This window comes from Sus scrofa, chromosome 3 (genome assembly GCF_000003025.6).
Source record: "Sus scrofa isolate TJ Tabasco breed Duroc chromosome 3, Sscrofa11.1, whole genome shotgun sequence".
NCBI lineage: Eukaryota > Metazoa > Chordata > Mammalia > Artiodactyla > Suidae > Sus > Sus scrofa.
In genome coordinates this window covers 16,567,929-16,588,590 of record NC_010445.4, presented here as the reverse complement: position 1 = coordinate 16,588,590, position 20,662 = coordinate 16,567,929, and the positions used below count along the sequence as shown (strand labels likewise).

General features: G+C 41.2%; 1 protein-coding gene across 3 annotated transcripts in view; it reads left to right on the top strand.

Annotated features, from left to right (window-relative positions):
* CRCP (CGRP receptor component) overlaps positions 1–20,662 on the top strand; it is a 93,057-nt gene that overhangs the window by 33,415 nt on the left and 38,980 nt on the right. For 2 of the 3 annotated variants that reach the window (XR_002342337.1, XR_002342338.1), the window contains exon 6: positions 2,231–3,162. Coding sequence is in view for 1 of the 3 variants with exons in the window: in XM_021086359.1 (XP_020942018.1) it covers positions 2,231–2,380 (150 nt within the window). In the remaining 2 variants the exon portion in view is untranslated. Of the gene's footprint in view, positions 1–2,230; positions 4,288–20,662 lie in introns of those variants that run through there. The other variant, XM_021086359.1, reaches the window with a different exon arrangement.

Here is a 20,662-nt window from a genome sequence, read left to right as displayed (position 1 = left end):
CTCTGGTTTTCTAAAAAGACCCCTCAGAGGTCATGTAGCCAAACTCTTTCAAACCAGTGGACTCAAGTGTGCCATACAGTGTGTCTGAGAAAAGAAATGATAGAACCTCCCACCTGAGGCCATGGTATTTTAGAAGAAGCTGGGATCCAGAGTCTCAAAAGACCTTGCCGTGAGATCCAGATCATGTCCTTGTAACGCTGAGCCTCCACGAGCTCATCTGTGAATTGTCCTGACTTTGTGCACAGCCTCCTGCAGAAGCCCCGGTGGCGGTGATTCCAGGAAAACCCCTCGATAGGTGTGGAGCGCCGCGCAGATGCTGGCGGGAGCTGTCACTGGTCTAACGATGGTCTGTTTCCTTTACCTTCTTCCCTGAGACCAGAAACAGTTAATCATCACTGCGTGTGCCAGTTATTTGTAAACTTGGAGACGTTTTCCTTCCAAATGGAGATCATTTTTTTCTCGGGATTAAATAATCAAATTAGATATATTCCTCCCTCCTCCTCCTTCATTCTTAGGAGGCAGTGCATATTAGATTATTTCCTTTTACAGACCATAATTTTACATTTAATTAATTAATTTATTTATTTATTTTTGTCTTTTTGCCTTTTCTAGGGCCACTTCCCGTGGCATATGGAGGTTCCCAGGCTAGGGGTCCAGTCAGAGCCGGCCTACACCACAGCCACAGCAATGCCAGATCCGAGTTGAGTCTTCAACCTAGACCACAGCTCACAGCAATGCCAGATCCTTAACCCACTGAGCGAAGCCAGGGATGGAACCTGAAATCTCATGGTTCCTAGTTGGACGCGTTTCAGCTGCACCACGACGGGAACTGCTTACGTGTCTAATTTTAAAAGTGTGTCTTTGAGGATTGTTCCTTTTTCAGTAGAGAAGTTATGTGGAGCCTTTGAATCTTTAGAATATGGTCGTTTTATTTCACAGCATGAGGGGAAGTAGCTTCCTTGGTTCACTCTGGATCTTTACTCTGGAACATCCAGGAGTATTGGCTAGTTCTGGAAACATTTTTGGACTGAGATGAGTGAAGAGGCCAGTGGTTTGCTGGGAGTTTGATCTTGGGCACATCACCAGACTTCTTTAGCTTCTGTACTATTGTTTGTAAAGCTAGGCAGTCAAACTGAAGTCCTTTTTAGGATCATAAGCCTAGCTTGTCATCATGCTTTACTTAAATCTGCCAGGAATTCTTTCTGGAACGCCTTTTGATCTTAGTGGCCAGATTTCAGAGATTGTTAGGGGAAATGCCATAGGCTAGGACCCTGGACATCTTTAGCTGAGAAAGTGGTTTGTGATCGATGGCTCATGCCACCAAGTGAGTGTGGTTAGGTAACTTGACTGCCTGCAGGCTGCTTTTACAAAAGTGGTTGATTACATTATTTTTTTTGTTTGTTGACCTATTGAGAATTAGAGATGAGGCTAAGAAAACTGGCTTGTGATTGTGGATTTCATCATCTCTATGTTCGGCTGCCCAGGAGCACGTCAGAAACTGGGTTCGAAGCAGACCTTTGATGGGGTCGAGGGAGATTGTTTCCCAGCTGTCATTCACGGACTCCTGTTCTGCATTCTCCTGGCCAAGGCCATGCGGCCTGTGTTAGATTGTAGGTATTAGAGATGGGCAGGCCTGGCTTGGGATTCTGCCCTTTGCCAGGCTTGTCGTGAGGTTTAACAGAAATAATGAGCATGAAGTACTAGGTGCGACGCTGCACTGGGCACAGGAGCTCCCTAAAGGGCTGTTGTCAGCAGTGATAGTAGTGGGGATTAGCAAAAATATATAAAGCATTTGGCACATAGTGGGCGGTCATCCAGAGAGTTGTTGATACAGTTTATAAGTTACAGCTGTGTTGTTGTGAAATTACCAAAGTATATAAGATGCCACTTCGCTCCCCAGAGGTGGGTTTTCTTTGCATGTACAACATTCATGTGTGTATGTGGATGGGTAGAGAACTGTTAGGGATTGCTTTTTCTTTCAGGAAAAAATGTTAACCTGCAGCTTGCTTTTTTCACTGACCCTTGTGGAGCATTCACACTGGCTTACTCTGGAACTTGAGCTGGCTTCTCCCATTCATGAAGATGGAGGACCTGGACACCAGGGGTGGCTCAGGAGCCAGGCCCTGAGCCCCGGGCCTAGACCAGGAATAACATGGGTGAAGAGGGCGAGGCTGGGCCCCGCCATCGAGGCGTCTCTGTAACTCCTGGAGGGTTTTCTTTCCCTCTGCAGATGGTGGAGGAGAGCGAAGAACGGCTGACAGAGGAGCAGATCGAAGCTCTGCTCCACACCGTCACCAGCATCCTGCCTGCGGGGCCAGAGGCTGAGCAGAAGACACATACCAGCGATGACGTGACAATGGACGAAGAGGACCCGGCCTAGAAGAGCACCGTTGGCTCCAGGGTCTTGTGAAGTCGAAAGGCCCAGCAGCCATTTCCCAGACATTCAAAGGACTGTTTATTTGGTTTTACCTTCTGTCCCAACAGGCCTGATTTTGTGGCTGGTTTGGTAAACCACAAAAATAAGCCTTCCTCAGAAAGAAGCTAAAAAGAAATTCTTGTGCTTTGGAGAAGAAACCTGGTAAAGACAGGCTGAGGTAGTGGTCAGGGCAGAGAGCTAAAGAAAGGAGGACAGGGTCGAGGAGGACAAGGACGTGGAACCCCCTGTGGTAAAAATCCTTCCATGGTCTTTGGCGTGCTCGGGGCAAGGTCCTTGTGCATAGCTGGTGGAATACTTCCTTGTTGCCTTTGATGGGCTCTCGCCTAATTAATTCCATCTGCTTCCCTGGGCGGCTTCCCTGAAGGCCGCGGAGCACTGTTGGGATGAAAGCTGAGTTAGGAGAATCCCAGTAGAGGGCTAAAAACACGCAAAGCAGCAAATGGTTGCTCTGAGTTAAAATCAGCTACTGACCTTGGCTTACCTCAGAGGACTCCTTTCCTTGCGAGAAACAGAGATAAAGGAACAGCCTGGCCATCCCTTCCTCAGGCCCCTTTCCTCTGCTGGCGTGGGCCCTGTGAGCTGGCTCCCTAGTTAGTCCGAAGTGTTAGAGCGCCGGCTCCCTCCCGTTGAAAAGAGGCATCCAGGCCGAATGACCACGTCGCCTGCCTTTCTGCCCACCTTCGGTTTCCTGCCCCGTGACAGGCGCTGCTTGTTGAGGCCAGCAGGTGAGCTCCATGTGCACAATGGGTGCATTGTATCTTTTTAAAGGGCACAGTTAATGTCTCTCTTTTTGTGGACAGAATATGAAGAGGTAGAGGTTGATTAATAAGACTTTAATTTTGTTGGCTCTTGCAAGGTTGCATCAGTTTTTGAAAATTTAAAATGTTAGAATAATTACCATGTGAAGAACTTCTTAATGTTCATGCTTTGGAGAGTGTCGTAGCCCCAGACGTGTAGTTGCCCTTAGGTCCTAGGAATAGTGTTAAAAATTAATTCCCCCGTTCACTCTGCTCCCTATTTGGGGAAGAAAATGCCCATAGACATTAATTTTTCAAATTGGTACTCGTTTTGTTGTACGATTACATATTTTCCGTGCTTCTGTTAATTGGATTACTTCCCGCCTCTTGCTATTCCCAGGTTATTTCAGCCTCCCCACCACCCCTGCCAGCTGGCAGTTACGTTCATCTTAACCTTATCTTCTAAGGATGACTTGAGATCTGCTCACAGGCAATGTTGACATGAACAGGGCATTTATTTTTAAATCTTCTTCAAGTATCAGGAATTTTACCAGGAGCTATTGATTTGTCAAGACACGTATTTTGGTGCTCATGTCATTGTTGTTGCATTTTTGAGGTGCTTTTTTTCTTCATGGATTTAAGGCTTGATTAGTTGATGATAAATTGTTTCCAGGTGACTGCCAACTTGTGCTGTTTTTATCTTTCAAGAGTTTATTTTGCCTTGATTAGGAAAAAAAAGAAATCTGACTTAGAAAACATATATAAAATATATACATGTTAGTATTTTTCTTAAATTGAATCTATTTAGATCCGAGAATTTAGCCTCAGCTTCTGATTAGGTCAGACTTACTCTTTATAAGAAATATGGTCTGTGTAATATCCCCATCACATTAATAATCAATATTTCAGAAATAAAAAGTTGTAATTTACACAGGATCACATCTGGGAAGGAGAGCTGGGAGACTGGGAGACTTGCTTTTTTATTTTATATCCTTCTGTATGGTTTTAATGTTTGACCAGGTGATTGTTTTATTCTTTAAAAAGAAAAAATGTTTGTTTGCATGTTATCCTTGGTCTTTGTGAAAGTTAATAAATGCATTGTCCGTAGTTAAATTACGTTCCGAACGTGGAGGCTGACACCCAGTCCGGTCACTCTGGGAGACACAGCACTGAGGGGAGGTGATCTTTCGAGAAGGTGCTCCTGAGCTCTTGAAAAATGAAGTTGATTCCCAGTTAGTGGTTTATCCAGATAACCTCCTTGCCTCTTTTTGCTTCAGAGTTTTTGGATGACCCACTGCCAGCTCAGGGGACTTGCCATTTATTCAAGGTTCATTCCTGAAATAGTGGGTACCATTTTCCTAATCAGTTGTTGTGTAACCATATCAGCCCTCAAGAGTTTATACCCTAGTGAGGGACGAGTGAGTCAATCCTCCAGTATATTCTTCACTAAATCATTTTTTCCCCTGAGCCAATTTATTATCAATTTTATAAATGGATCATGCCTCAGTAAACTGCATATAAAACAGATCACATCCCCTGAAAAGGATCATCAACCTTATTTAATTACATAATGAACGAAGGGGAGAAAAGGAAGCAAAATGGCCCAGAACTTCCCAGAAATCCTTATACCTATTTTTAAAATTAGGATATAATTCACATACCATAAAATTTACCATTTTAAAATATTCCACCCAGTGGTTTTGAGTATAATCACAAGATTGTACAATCATCACTACAACTTATTCCAGAATGGTTTCATCACCCCTAAAGGGAGCCTCATATCCATTAGCAGTCACGCTACATTCCCATTTCCTCGTGGTCTCTGGCAACTAGTAATTTACTTTGTACTTTCTCTCTCTCTCTGTCTGTATTTGCCTGTCTTGGACATTTCGTATACAGGGAATCACATGTGCCTTTTGTATCTGACTTCTTTCACTTAGTATATCTTCAAGGCTAAAACATGTTGTACCATTCCTTTTCATGGCCGAATGGATATACCACATTTCCATTGACTGGATAATACCGCATTTTATCTGTTCATCACTTGGTAGATGTTTGGGTTGTGCCTGCTCTTTGGCTGTTCTGAATATGCTGCTGTGAACATTCATACACACATTTTTTGTGACTGTTTTCTTGCATATACCTAGGAGTGGAATTGTTGGGCCATGTGGGAACTCTGTATTTAACTTTTTGATGAACTACCAAACTGTTTTGCATAGCACCTATGCCAGCAAAACCTGATGGGGTACAGTCTCTCACTTGTTATTTTCCCTCTTATTGGTGATAGCCATCCTAGTGATTGTGAAGTGCTAACTCATTGTGGTTTTAATTTTTATTTTCCTAATGGCTACTGAGGTTGAGTGCTTACTGGCCCCTTGTATATCTTATTTGGAAAAATGTCTGTTGAAATCCTTTACACCTTAAAAAATTACTAGTTTTCTTTTTCTTTTTTTTTTTTTTTTTTTAAGGAGTTTTAGGGAGAGTTTCTGCTGGCAGTGTCTGTGTAGCTCCAGGACACAGGTTCAATCCCTGGCCTGGCGTGGTGGGTTAAAGGATCCAGTGCTGCTGCAGGTGGTGCAGTGTAGGTCACAACTGCAGCTTGGATCTGATCCCTGGCTGGGGAACTCCATATGCCGCAAGGAGGCCAAAAAAGAATTTTAAGGTTTAACAGAAAGTACAGAGTTCCTATACAGTCCCTTCTCCTCGCCCCTTCCAACAAAAGATTTCCGCTATTAACATCTCGCATTGGTGTGGTATATTTGTTACAGTTGATGAGCCAATATTGATACATTATTACTACTTAAAGTCTGCACTTTACATTAGGTTCATTCTTTGTTTTGCACATCATAAAGTGCAATAATACATAGAGTGGATTTTGACATAATATTATGTATAGTGTTTTCTTTAATTCTTTATTATTATTATCAAAGTATAGTTAATTTACAGCGTTTCTTCAATATCTTGTACAACAGAGTGACCTAGTCCCACCCAGTTCCCTGTGCTGTACGGTAGGAGCCCATTGCCCATCCATTCCAGATGCTAAGTTTGTATCCACCAACCTCAAACTCCCCATCCAACCCGCTCCCTCCCCCCTGCAACCACAAGTCTGCTCTCCTTGGCCGTGATTTATTCGTCTTCTGTAGATAGGGTCATCTGTGCCATATTTCAGATTCCACATGTAAGTGAGATCATATAGTAATTGTTTTTCTGTTTCTGACTTACTTCATTTAGTATGAGAATCTCTAGTTCAGTCCATGTTGCTGCAGATGACATTATTTTGTTTCTTTTTATGGCTGAGTAGTATTCCATTGTGTGTATACATACATACATATATATATATATATATATATATATATACACACACCACATCTTCTTAATCCATTCATCTTTTGATGGACATTTAGGTCGTTTCCATGTCTTGGCTATTGTGAATAGTGCTGTGATGAACATAAGGGTGTGTGTGCCTTTTTTTTTTTAGACTAGAAAAATATTCATTATTCAGTGTTTTATTAAATATATACTAATTAAATTTTAAAATGGAGGCAATTCCTTAGATAGTTCCATGTATACAAACTTTACAAAGGAGTTAAAATAACAGACCTGGAGTTCCTGTCATGGCTCAGTGGTTAACGAATCCGACTGGGAACCATGAGGTTGTGGGTTCCATCCCTGGCCTCACTCAGTGGGTTAAGGATCCGGTGTTGCTGTGAGCTGTGGTGTAGGTCGCAGACGTGGCTCGGATCCTGCACTGATGTGGCTGTGGCATAGGCCGACGACTACAGCTCTGATTTGACCCCTAGTCTGGGAACCTCCGTATGCTGCAAGTGTGGCCCTAAAAAGACAAAAAGACAAAATAACAGACCACAGCACACATCACAATCAGTATACTCCAATAAATATCAGATACCATTTACAGGCTTTAGTAGATACATACTGATGATTCTTCACCCATCTATAAGAATAATTGATGAACTAAAATATCACAATGTTGTATTTTTATGGGTACCGCTCTCTGGTTAACTAGTGTCAAACTGAAGAGTAACGTTACACTGTTTCATAATGTAGATAGTTTTTCTACAGTGGTTGGTCCATAAAGCATAGCAAATTATGCTAATTGATTCAGTGGCATTGATACCAGTACCTAGGTTGGCTGTATACTTGTAATGTTACAACAACTGGAGATTTAATTCTTTTTTTTCTATAACAATTTTTATTTCAAATTTAAACTTAGTTCTAAAAATTAATCTATTTTAGGTGTGTTCATAATCTCAGGCTTTTTTTGTTTGTTTGTTTTTTCTTTTTAGGGTTGCACCCACAGCATTTGGAGTTCCCAGGCTAGGTGTCTAAGCAGAGCTACAGCTGCTGGCTTATGGCACAGCCACAGCAACATCAGATCTGAGCTGCTTCTGTGACCTACACCACAGCTCACAGCAATGCCGGATCCTTAACCCACTGATCAAGGCTGGTGATCGAACCCACAACCTCAAGGTTCCTAGTCGGATTTGTTTCTGCTGTGCCATGACGGGAACTCCTATTTTTTGCTTTATTTTTTTTGTTTTGTTTTTGTTTTACCTCCATGAATTTTATTACATGTACAATAATTATCATAACCAAATTTTGTAGCATTTCCATCCAAAACCCCAACCCATCCCTCCCACCCCCCAACCTGTCTCCTTTGGAAGATATAAGTTTTTCAAAGTCTGTGAGTCAGTATCTGTTCTGCAAAGAAGTTCATTGTGTCCTTTTTTTAGATTCCGCATATGACACTGGTGTCTCACTGTCTAACTTTACCTAGCATGATTATTTTTAGGTCCATCCATGTTGCTGCAAATGCCATTATTTCTTTCCTTTTTATGGCTGAGTAAATTTCCATTTTGTATGTGTACCACATTTTCTTTATCCACTTCTCTGTCGACGTACATTTAGGTTGCTTCCATGTCTTAGCTATTGTATATAGTGCTTCAGTGAACATTGGAGTACATGTATCCCAGGAATTGGATTGCTGGATCAAATGGTAATTCTATTTTTAGTTTTCTGAGGAGTCCTCATACTGTTTCCATAGTGTTTTCACCAATTAACATTCCCATGAACAGTGTAAGAGGGTTCCTTTTTCTCCACATCTCTCTAGCATTTATTGCTTGTAGACTTTTTGATGATGGCCATTCTGGCTGGTGTGAGTGAGGTGGTTCCTCATAGTAGTTTTGATTTGTACTTATTTAATAATTAGTGATGTTGAACATCTTTTCATGTGTTTTTTTGGCCATCTGTATGTATTCTATAGAGAATTGTCTGTTTAGGTCTTCTGCCCATTTTTTGATGGGACTGTTTCTTTTGTTGTTTTTGTTTTTGTTTTTGTTTTTTTTGGTATTGAGCTGCAGGAGGTGTTTATAAATTTTGGAGATTAATCCCTCGTCAGTCACTTCGTTCGCAAAAGTTTTCTCCCATTCTGTGGGTTATCTTTTTGTTTTGTTTAGGGTTTCCTTTGCTGTGCAGAAACTTTTCAGATTAATTAGGTCCTGTTTGTTTATTTATTTATTTTTTATTGTCATTACTCTAGGAGGTGGATCTGAGAAGATATGGCTGTGGTTTATGTCGGAGAGTGTTTGGCTTGTATTTTCCTCTTAAGAGTTTTATCATATCCAGTCTTCTATTTAGGTCTTTAATCCATTTTGAATTTATTTTTGTGTATGGTATTAGGAAGCATTCTAATTTAATTGTTTTACATGTAGCTGTCCAGTTTTCCCAGCACAACTTATTGAAGGGGCTGTCTTTTCTCCACTGTATGTTCTTGTGTCCTTTGTCATAGATTAGTTGAATGTAGGTATGTGGATTTAGTTCTGGGCTCTCCTGTTCCACTGATAAATATTCTGTTTTTGTGCCAGTACCATACAGTTTTGATGACTGTAGCTTTATAGTATCTTCTGAAGTCAGGGGGCCTGATTCCTCCACCTCCGTTTTTCTTTCTCAGTATGGCCTTGACTATTCTGGGTCTTTTGTGCTTCTGAAAAACTTTAAAATATCTTGTACTAGTTCTGTGGAAAAAGTCCTTGGTAATTTGATAGGGATTGCATTGAATCTGTAGATTGCTTTGGGTAGTATAGTCATTTTGATAATATTCACTCTTCCAATCCCAGGGCATGGTATGTCTTTCCATCTGTTTGTGTCATCTTTGATTTCTTTCATCAGCGTCTTATAGTTTTCAGAGTATAGGTCTTTTATCTCTTTAGGTAGGTTTATTCTTAGGTATTTTTTTCTTTTTGATGTGATGGTAAATGGGATTGTTTCCCTAATTTCTCTTTCTGATCTTTAGTTATTAGTATATAGAAATGCAGTCAATTTTTGTATATTAATTTTGTCTCCTGCAACTTTACCAGATTCATTGTTGATCTCTAACAGTTTTCTGGTAGCATCTTTAGGATTTTCTCTAGGTATTAGGTATAGTATCATGTCATGTGCAAACACTGAGAGTTTTACTTCTTCCTTTCCAATTTGGACTCCTTTTTATTTCTTTTTCTTCTCTGATTTCTCTGGCTAGGACTTCCAAAACTATGTTGAATAGTAGTGGCGAGAGCAGACATACTTGTCCTGTTCCTGATCTTAGTGGGAATTCTCTCAGCTTTTCACCATTGAGAATGATGTTAGCTGTGGGTTTGTCATATGTGGCCTTTATTATGTTGAGGTGTGTTCCCTCTATGCCCACTTTCTGGTAGGTTTTTATCAGAAATGGGTGTTGGATTTTGTCAGAGGGTTTTTCTGCATCTATTGAGAGGATCATATGGTTTTTATTCTTCAGTGTTTTAATGTGGTGTATCACACTGATGGATTTGCGGATATTGAAAAATTCTTGCGTCCCACTTGATCATGGTGTACAATCCTTTAATACACTTGGATCCAGTTTGCTAGTATTTTGTTGAGGATTTTTGCATCTGTGTTCATCAGTGATATTGGCCTGTAGTTTTCTTTTTTTTGTGGTATCTTTGTCTGGTTTTGGTGTCAGGGTGATGGTGGCCTCATAGAATGAGTTGGGGAGTGTTCCTTCCTCTGCAACTTTTTTGGAATAGTTTCAGGAATATAGGTCTTAGCTCTTCTCTAAATGTTTGATAGAATTCACCTCTGAGGCCATCTGGTCCTGGAGTTTATTTGTTGGAAGTTTTTAAAATCACAGTTTCAATTTCAGTACTTGTGATTGGTCTTTTCTTCTTTTCTATTTCATCTTGGTTTAGTCTTGGAAGATTGTACTTTTCTAAGAATTTGTCCATTTCTTCCAGGTTTTCTGCTTTATTGATGTATAGTTGTTGCATATAGTAGTCTTTTATGATCCTTTGTATTTCTGTGATGTTCATTGTTACTTCTCTTTTTTCATTTCTAATTTTATTGAATTGAATCCTTTCTTTTTCTTGATAAGTGTGGCTAAGGGTTTATCAATTTTTTTGATCTTTTCAAAGAACCAGCTTTTAGTTTTCATTGATCTTTTCTGTGGTTTTCTTTGTTTCTGTTTCATTGATTGCTGCTCTGATCTTTATGATTTCTTTCCTTCTGCTAGCTTTAGGTCTTGTCTGTTCTCTCTCTAGCTGCTTTAGATGTAAAGTTAGGTTGTTTATTTGAGCTTTTTCCTGTTTCCTGAAGTAGGCTCATATTGCTGTAAACTTCCCTCTTAGAACTGCTTTTGCTGCATCCCATAGGTTTTAGAGTGTTGTATCTTTGTTGTCATTTGCCTCTAGGTATTTTTTAATTTCCTCTTTGATTTCTTCCATCGTCCATTAGTGTTTAATAGTGTGTTAATCTCCATGTATTTGTGTTTTGCATTTTTTTTTCTTGTTGATTTCTAGTTGTATAGAGTTGTGGTTGGAAAGACACTTGATATAATTTCAGTTTTCCTAAAGTTACCAAGGCTTGATTTGTGGGCCACAGTGTGAGTAGTCCTAGAGAATGTTCCATGTGCATTTGAGATAAATGTGTATTCTGCTGCTTTTGGATGTAATGTTCAGTAAATATCTAATAAGTCCATCTGGTCTAATGTGTCATTTAGGGCCTGTGTTTCCTTGTTGATTTTCTGTCGATGATCTGTCCGTTGCTGTAAGAGGGGTGTTAAAGTTCCCTGCTGTTACTGTGTTATTGTCAGTTTGTCCTCTTTAAAGTTGTCAGCAGTTGCCTTATATATTGAGGTGCTCCTGTGTTGGGTGCATATATATTTACAGTTGTTATATCTTTTTCTTGGATTGATCCTTTGATCATTATGTAATGTCCTTCTTTGTCTCTTATATTCTTCATTTTAAGGTCTATTTTGTCTGAGTATTGCTACTCCAGTTTTTTGTTTTGTTTTTTGCTTTTTAGGGCCACACCTGCAGCATATGGAGGTTCCCAGGCCAGGGGTTGAATCAGAGCTGTAGCTGCCAGCCTGTGCCACAGCAATGCCAGATCCGAGCCAAGTCTGCGACCTATACCACAGCTCACAGCAACACCGGATCCTTAACCCACTGGGCAAGGCCAGGGATCAAACCTGCGTACTCATGGATACTAGTCAGATCCATTTCCGCTGACCCATGATGGGAACTCTGACTCCAGGTTTCTTTTGATTCCTGTTCGCATGGAATATTTTCTTCCATCCTCTCTCTTGCAGTTTGTATGTGTCCCTAGAACTGAACTGGGTCTCTTGAAGACAGCATATATATGAGTCTTGTTTCTGTATCCATTCAGCCAGTCTTTGTCTTTTGGTTGGGGCATTTGGTCCATTTACATGGTAAGGTAATTATTGATATGTATGTTATTGCCATTTTATTAACTGTTTTGGATTTTTGTTGCTCTTTTTTCTTCCCCTCTTCTCTTGTATCTTGATGACTATCTTTAGTGTTGTATTTGGATTGCTTTTTCTTATTTGTGCGTGTATCCATTGTAGATTTTTGGTTTCCAGTTACCCTGAAGTTTTGATGTAGGAGTCTATATATGTATGCAAGATTGTTTTAAGTTGTTGGTCTCTTAATTGAAAATGCATCTCCAGTGTCAGTGCCTGCATTTGTATCCTCCTCTTCTCACAATTTCTGATTTTGGTAGCGTATTTGTGTGTGGATGATTTCTTACCTTTGCTATGTATGCCTTTACTGGTGAGCCTTGTCATTTGTGGCATTTTTGTTTCTAGTTGTGGCCTTTTCTTTTCCACCTAGAGAAGTTCCTTTAGTATTTGTTGTAAAGCTGGTTTAGTGGTGCTGAATTCTCTTAGCTTTAGCTTGTCTGTAAAGCTTTCGATTTCTCCTTCAAATCTGAATGAGAGCCTTGCTGGGTAGAGTAATCTTGGTTGAGGTTTTTTTCCTTTCATCACTTTAAGTGTATTGTGTCTCTCCCTTCTGGCCTGCAGAGTTTTTGCTGAAAAATCTGCTGATAACCTTATTGGGGTTCGCTTGTATGCTATTTGTTTCTTTTCCCTAGCTGCTTTCAGTGTTTTTTCTTTGTCTTTAATTTTGATCAGTTTGGTTAATGTGTCTTGGGGTGTTCCTCCTTGGGTTTATTTTAAATGGTACTCATTGTGCTTTCTGGATTTGAGTGAGTGATTCCTTTCCCCTGTTAGGGAAGTTTTTGGCTATTTATTCTAATATTTTTGCTGGCCCTTTCTCTCTCTTTTCCTTTTGGTACCCCTAAAATATGGATGTTGGTGCATTTAACATTGTCCCAGAGTTCTCTTAGACTGTCTTCATTTCTTTTCAATCTTTTTTCTGTTCCGCATTGGTGATTTCTACTGGTCTGTCCTCCACCTCGCTCATTCGTTCTTCTGCCTCTTGTATTCTCCTATTGGTTGCTTCTAATGAATTATTTATTTCAGTTATTGTATTTTGCATTTCTGTTTGCTTAATCCTTAAATCCTCTATTTCTTTGCTCAGAGTTTCTTGTAATTTATCAATCTTTTCCTCCAGTTTATTTCCAAGATCTTGAGTCATCTTCACTATCGTCTGTTAAAGGATCTGTTAAAGGATCTGTTTTTCCTGGAGGTTGATAATGTCCAGATCTCTTAGCTGTTTTTCTGAGGTTTTTTTCTTGCTCCCTTTCCTGAGTCATACTTCTCTGCCTTTTCATTTTGTATAGATTTTTGGTGTGGTCTCCTTTTTGCAGACAGTAGAGTTGTAGCCTCTCTTGCTTCTGATGTCTGCCCCCCTTTGTGGCTGAAGTTGGTACCAGGAGGTTGCTGATGGGAGGGACTGGTGCTTGCCCACTGGTGGATGGAGCTGATTCTTATCCCTCTGGTGGGTGAGGCTTTGTCTGGGTGAGATCAGAGGTGGCCGTGTGCCTGGGGGGTCTCTAGGCAGCCTGTTTACTGATGAGTGGGCCCATGATCCCACCAGGATTATTGTTTGGCCTGGGGCTTCTCAGCCCTGATAGGTGGGGTCAGGTTTTTCCAAAATGGCCATCTGTAGGGGAGTGCAGCCTGATGATTATTCCCAAGACCTTTGCCAATGTCCTTCTCCCACAGTGAGCCAGAGTTACACCCTGTTTTCCCAGGAGATCCTCCAAGAACCACAGTCAGGTCTGACCCAGATTCCTACGGAGTCTCTGCCTTGCCCTGGGATCCAGTGCACATGAAAGCCTGTGTGTGCCTTTTAAGAAAGGGGTCTCCACTTCCCCCAGTCCCGTAGAGCACAAGCCTCACTGGCCCTCAATGCCAAATGCTCCTGGGGCTCCTTCTCCCGATGCCAGATCCCCAGGGTGGGGACCTGACGTGGGGCTCAGAACTCTCCTGTAGGCGAGTCTCTGTGGTAACAGTTACTTTCCAGTCTGTGGGCTGCCCACCTGGTGGGTATGGGGTTGCTTATGTCATGTAATCACCCCTCCTACCATCTTGATGTGGCCTCCTCTTTGTCTTCTGGAGTAGGATATCTTCTTTGATAGTTTGCAGACTATTTGGTTGAAGATTGTTCAGTGGTTGTGATTTTGTTGCTTTTATGAGAGAAGGTGACTCTTTGTCTTCTGGGGTAGGATAGCTTCTTTGATAGTTTGCAGTCTATTTGGTCAAAGGTTGTTCAGCGGTGGGTTGTCATTTTGTTGCTTTTATGAGAGAAGGTGAGCTCCAGTCCTTCTACTCCGCCTTCTTAATCTCATGAGGTTCAGGCCTCTTTGCATGTATCTTTTTGAATGAATGTTTTGTCCGCATATTTGCCCAGGAGTGGGATTACTGGATCATATAGTAGTTCTATATTTAGTTTTCTGAGGTACCATAATGTTATATGCAGTATTATTACAGCATCGTCAGAGTATTTTCAGTGCCTTAAAAATACCCTGTGCTCCACATATTCATCCCTCTGAATCCCTGGCAACCACTGACTTTCTCACTGTCTCTGTAGTTTTGCCTTTTTCAGAATGTCATGTAGTTGGAATCATACAGTATGTAGCCTTTCTGGGTTGGATTTTTCACTCAGCAATATGCATGTAAGGTTTTTCCATGTCATTTCATGGTATGATGGCTCATTTCTTTTTGTATTGAGTAACATTCCATTGTCTGGATCTTCCGGTTTGTTTGTCCATTCACCTATTGAAGGAAATCTTGGCTGCTGTCAAGTTTTGGCAATTATAAAAAAAATAGCTGCTACGGAGCTCCCTCATGGCTCACCAGGTTTAAGGATCCAGCGTTGATACTGCTGTGGTTCCGGTTACAGCTGTGGTACACATTTAATTCCTGCCCCAGGAATTTCCATATGCCATGGACATGGCCAAAAAATAGCTGCTGTAAACATTTGTATGTTGGTTTGTGTGGACAAAAGTTTTTAACTCATTTGTGTAAATACCAAGGAGTGTGATAGTTGGAGCATATGGTAAGGGTGCTTTTTATAAGAAACTTCCAAATTGTCTTCCAAAGTGACTGTATCCCATTATGCACCCCCACCAGCATGAATGAGAGTCCCCTTGTTCCACATCCTCACCAGAATTTGACGGTGTCGGTGTTTTGGATTTTGGCCATCCGATAGGTGTACGGTAGTATCACATTTTTGTTTTAATTTACAATTCCCCAAAGACATATGTTCAGCGTTTTTTTCATTCGTTTATTTATCGTCTCTCTAATTTTTTTTGATGAAGTGTCCTGATCTCGTGCTCACTTTTTTCTTTTTCTTTTTTTACCCATGTCCATGGCCTGGGGAAGTTCCTGGGCCAGGAATCTTGCTCACTTTTTAAATAAGTTGGTTGTTGAGATTTAAGAGGTTTTTTAAAGTATATTTTGGAGACCAGTTCTTTATCAGATATGTGTTCTACAGATATTTTTTCCCAGTCTGTGGCATGTCTTTTCATTCTTTTAACAGTACCTTTCACAGAGACTTTAATTTTAGTGAATTCTATCCTATCCATTTTTTCCTTCACAGATCATGCTTTTGATATTGTACCTAAAAGGTCATCATGAAGCCCAAGGTCACCTACATTTTCTTCTATATTAATCTTTTGCAGATATGTGATATACAGTTATTTTCTCCCTTTTGGGGGGTTGTCTTTTTACCTTCATGTTGGTGTCCTTTGAAGCACATAAGTTTTTAATTAGATGAAATACAATATATCTCTCTTTTGTTATTTTTGCTTATGATTTTGGTATTATATCTAAGAATTCATTGCCTAAACCAAGGTCATAACTATTTACTCCAATGTAACTTCTAAAAATTGTATACATTTCAGCCTTCAGTCCATTTGAGGTTATTTTTACATGTGGTGTGAGGAAGGGTTTCAGCGTCATTCTTTTTTTTTTTTGGTCTTTTTAGGACCACACCTATGGCATATGGAGGTTCCCAGGCTAGGGGTCAAATCAAGCTGCAGCTACCAGCCTACACCACAGCTCATGGTAACACCGGATCCTTAACCCACTTAGCGAGGCCAGGGATTGAGCCTGCATCCTCATGGATCCTAGTTAGATTTCTTTCTGCTGTGCCATGATGGGAACTCCATCAGCTTCATTCTTTTGCATGTGGGTATCCATTTGTCCTAGCGCCATTTGTTAAAACCTTTTTTCCTCCCTGAGTGTTCTGTCCCTGAAAAGAAAGTGATTAAGTTTCATCAGTCAGACCCTGTGGGAGTTATCTGTCATCTTGGGCCCTCATTATATGTTTTATAATCCGCAGCAGCCTCTGCCCTCTTTAGACCTCACGCCTTTGTTTAGAACAGGGCCAGGTGCTATTTATCTGTAAAGGGCAAGATAATATTTTAGCCATCGCAGGTCATAAATTCATGTCACAATTATATAATTCTGCATTATAACATGAAAGCAACCGTGTGTGATATATGCATGAATAGGACTGTGTTCCAGCACAGCTGTTTACAGAATTGGGCAGCAGTCTGTAATTTGCTGATCCTTGTTTAGATAGTTCCAGAGTGGAAAGGAGAAGGTTCCCTATCCACCAATAAGCTTCCTCGTGAGGTCCTCCGTGTGGCTTACGTTTCTGCAGGACATCTGGGATCTTTCCATGGATGCTTCAAGAGCTGGCTGCCTAATCCTGGTGGAGTTTCTACACACTAGCATGATGCAGAAGTGTGTGCTCTTGATTGTGTTTACTCTTGATTATCTTATATACCAGATAGTATGGGGCTGGCCTGAGGATTCCGTTTTCAGTCACATCAACTATAATTTTAGGTGTTTTGTTCAATAAAGGTTTGTGGAGCACGTAGTGTGTACCGGGTTCAGACCTATATCCTTCAACCACAGAGTCAAATCTCAAGTGGCATGCAGCCTGCAGAATAAGGCAGGTTAGTTAGTGCCTCCACGGTTTGCTGTCTGATCCATTGTGTACCCTGTCTGTACGTAATATCTCTATAAAGTAATTTTGCTTTGCATCGTACCCTCAGCTCAAAAACTGAAAGTCTTGTTATGACACTGAAAATAAAAATTCTACTAAGGTGACACGAGCAAAATGGAGGGATATGAAGCTACAACCTTTTGTTCCCTGGCTGAGACATTAAAAACAACCAAAAGCTAGCTAAAGTAAGCCTGTGGGAGGGCTGGAAAACAGTCAAAGGCCTGTAGTAACCAGGTGAATGGCCAATGAAGAAAAAGCTACATCCTTTTTTTGGCCATACGCATGGCATGCAGCAGTTCCCAGGCCAGGGATCAAACCCACACCACAGCAGTGACCTGAGCCATATAGCATTGTCAGTGCCAGATCCTTAACTGCTAGGCTACCAGGGAACTCCAAGAAAAAGCTACCTTCAAAATGGTAAGAAATTTTGTGGAATTTTCGTTCACCCTTGATTCCTCACCTTTGGGCAGTCTTGGTCTAGAGGAAGCCAGTAGCTCATTTCTCAATTCCCTCTCTTAACTTGGAGGGAGCAGAGCAAAACTTATTCACAATATTCTGTCTGGGACCTGCCTGAAGAACTAGTTTCTATTTCCTCTAATTGAGCTCTGCAGGGGAACACAGCAGAAAGTGGCAAGAATTGCTTTTAAAATCTCACTACAGCAGCATATACTAAAATTGGAACCATCCAGAGAAGATTAGCATGGCCCCTGTGCAAGGATGACATGCAAATTCGTGAAGTGTTCCATATTTAAAAAAAAAAAAATCTATAAAGAGACTTAAGAGGGGAAGTTGCCGTCGTGGCACAGTGGAAACGTATCCAATTAGGAGCCGTCAGGTTTCGGTTCGATCCCTTGCTCAGTGGGATAAGGATCTGGTGTTGCTGTGAGCGGTGGTGTAGGTCGCAGACATGGCTCGGATCTCGGGTCGCTGTGGCTGTGGTGTAGGCCAGTGGCTACAGCTCTTATTAGACCCCTAGCCTGGGAACCTCCATGTGCTGCAAGTGCTGCCCTGAAAAAAGACAAAAGACAAAAAAAAAAAAAATCAAATAAATAAAAAGACTCAAGATACCTAAGACAAGACATAATGGGTGGAGCCACACAGTAGACTCTCATCTAAGGCCCCAAGGAGAAACTCTGGGACATTAAGACCTGTAAAAGCCATGTGTATAGAGGAAAATCAAAAGAGATACATGCATCCAGGTGAGATGTGTGCTAAGAAAACATCTGAAGACAATCTTTCTACTTTGGTTGATCCCAAGGATCACAACATGTCCTAATCAGTAAAAGGTTTTGCTGGATAAACTCAGTTTGCAAAGGCTAGGAGAGGAGGTTGTTTTTTCAACTGCTCAATTTTCAACAAGATTGCAAGGAGCAGCTACAAATTTTTTACTGCAAAATTGCAATAACCTGGCCTATTCAAGGAAGAAAATGAAGTGCAGGAACCTTCCCTGAGAAACACAGGTATCAGACTAAAGACTTTAAGACAACTGTCTGAAATATACTCAGAGTTAAAGGAAGATGGACAAAGAACTAAAGGAAATCAGGAAAATGATATATGAACAAAATGGGAATAGTAACAAAGAATTATAAAAAGGAACAAATTCTGGAGCTGAAAAATACACTAACTTGGAAATTCCCTTTGTGGCTCAGTGCTACAAACCCAACTCGTATCCATGAGGGTGCAGGTTTGATCCCTGGTCTCATTCAGTGGGTTAAGGATTTGGCATTGCCATGAGCTGTGGTGTAAGTCAAAAATGCATTGCTGTGGCTATGGATCCTGCATTGCTGTGGCTCTGGTGCAGGCCGGCAGATTCGACCTCTAGCCTGGGAACTTCCACATGCCAGGAGGTGTGGCCCTAAAAAGCAGGAAAAAAAAAGAATATGACGTTCCATATTCTGGCTATTTTTGGAATAGAAGCTATACTGTTTGCCTAAATAATGCTAAAAAGTAAGACTTTGCATTTCTATTAATGTGCAATATTTCTTTGGAAAATAGTAAAGGTATTTTATTTTGGTATTCTGACCAAGGTAAATTAAAATTTAGAGAAGTATGGATTCATTCTAAATAGGATTCTAGGCGTATGAAATACACATAAACTTAGAGCATCTCTGCTTTTACCGGCACGCAGAGTCCACCGAGAGATAATATGCAGGCCCTTATACCCATGAATATATATCAAAAAAGAAAGAACACAAACTTACTGCACTATGGAAACACACTGGGAGGGCGGGTAACCTGGAGATCGCTCTGGAGGGAAAGAGGGAGTTTCACGTGAATCTGTGTAGAATAAATAAAACCCGTCACCTGTCTGAAATGTTGAGTGGGAGGTGGCCATGTTGTATGGGTTGAATTCTGTCCCCGTAAGAAAGACATGTTGGAGTTTAACCACCAGGACATCAGAACGTGACCTTATTTTGGACATGGGGTCTTTTACAGAGGTAATCAAGTTAAAGGGGTATCATTTGGGTGGGCCCTAATCCAGTATGACTGGTATCCTTATAAAAAGGGAAAATTTGGACACAGAAAGCATTTGTGAAGAGACACACGCAGAAGATGGCCATGGACGGCTAATGGGAGACCAGGAACAGCTCCGACAGGGCACCAACCCTGCTGACACCGGTAAATTGGTAAATGTAATTGATTTAGAACTTCTAGCCTCCAGAATGGTTATTTAGTTTGTTGGTTTTTTTGTTTGTTTTTTGGTGGGTTTTTGTTGTTGTTGTTGTTTTTTGCTTTTTAGGGCCACACCTGTGGCTTAGGAGGTTCCCAGGCTAGGGGTCGAATCAGAGCTGTAGCCGCCAGCCTACACCACAGCCACAGCAGGGTCTGAGCTGAGGCTGCAACCTACACCGCAGCTCACAGCAGTACCAGATCCTTAACCCACTGAGCGAGGCCTGGGATCAAACCGGCAACCTCACAGTTCCTAGTCAGATTAGTTCCCCCTGCGCCACAACGGGAACTCCTATTTAATTTCTTTTAAAGAACAAAGCAAAATCTAAGCATTTAACCCTAACATCCTAGGTCATTCATATCCAGGTCATTTCAGTAAAATCTCCAACTGTATTAGTCTCCGTTACCACCCTCCATTCCAGTGAAATGGATCCACTCGTTGATAAGCCAAACACATTTAAAAAAATTTTTTTCACCTAACATATTTTTGAGTGTGTACCATGCAAGGCTTAGGGCTGGGCATGGGGCTACACGGTGACCACCATCCAGATCCCTGCCTTCAGAAAGTTTTATGTTCTAGGGGAAGAGATGCTAAATGACCAATCTCATTACAACTGTGGTTTGATTTAGAAATGAGAATGAGAAGTTCCTATTATGGCCCAGTTGTTAATGAATCCAACTAGGAACCATGAGGTTGCGGGTTCGGTCCATGGCCTTGCTCATTGGGTTAAGGATCCGGCGTTGCCGTGAGCTATGGTGTAGGTTGCGGACGCGGCTTGGATCCCGCGTTGCTGTGGCTCTGGTGTAGGCAGGCAGCTGCAGCTCCGATTTGACCCCTAGCTTGGGAACCTCCATATGCCGTGGGAGCGGCCCTAGAAAAGGCAAGAAGACGGGGAAAAAAACAGAGAATGAGCTGAGAGAGCATGTAACAGAGATCCTGACCTTGTCTGGCAGAATCAGGAAAGACTCCCTGGGAAAGTAATGTTTGGACTTGAAGAATGAGTAAAAAAGTTAGGGAGCATTTCCTTGAACATGTTTTTTTTGTTTTCCTACCTCTTATGTTT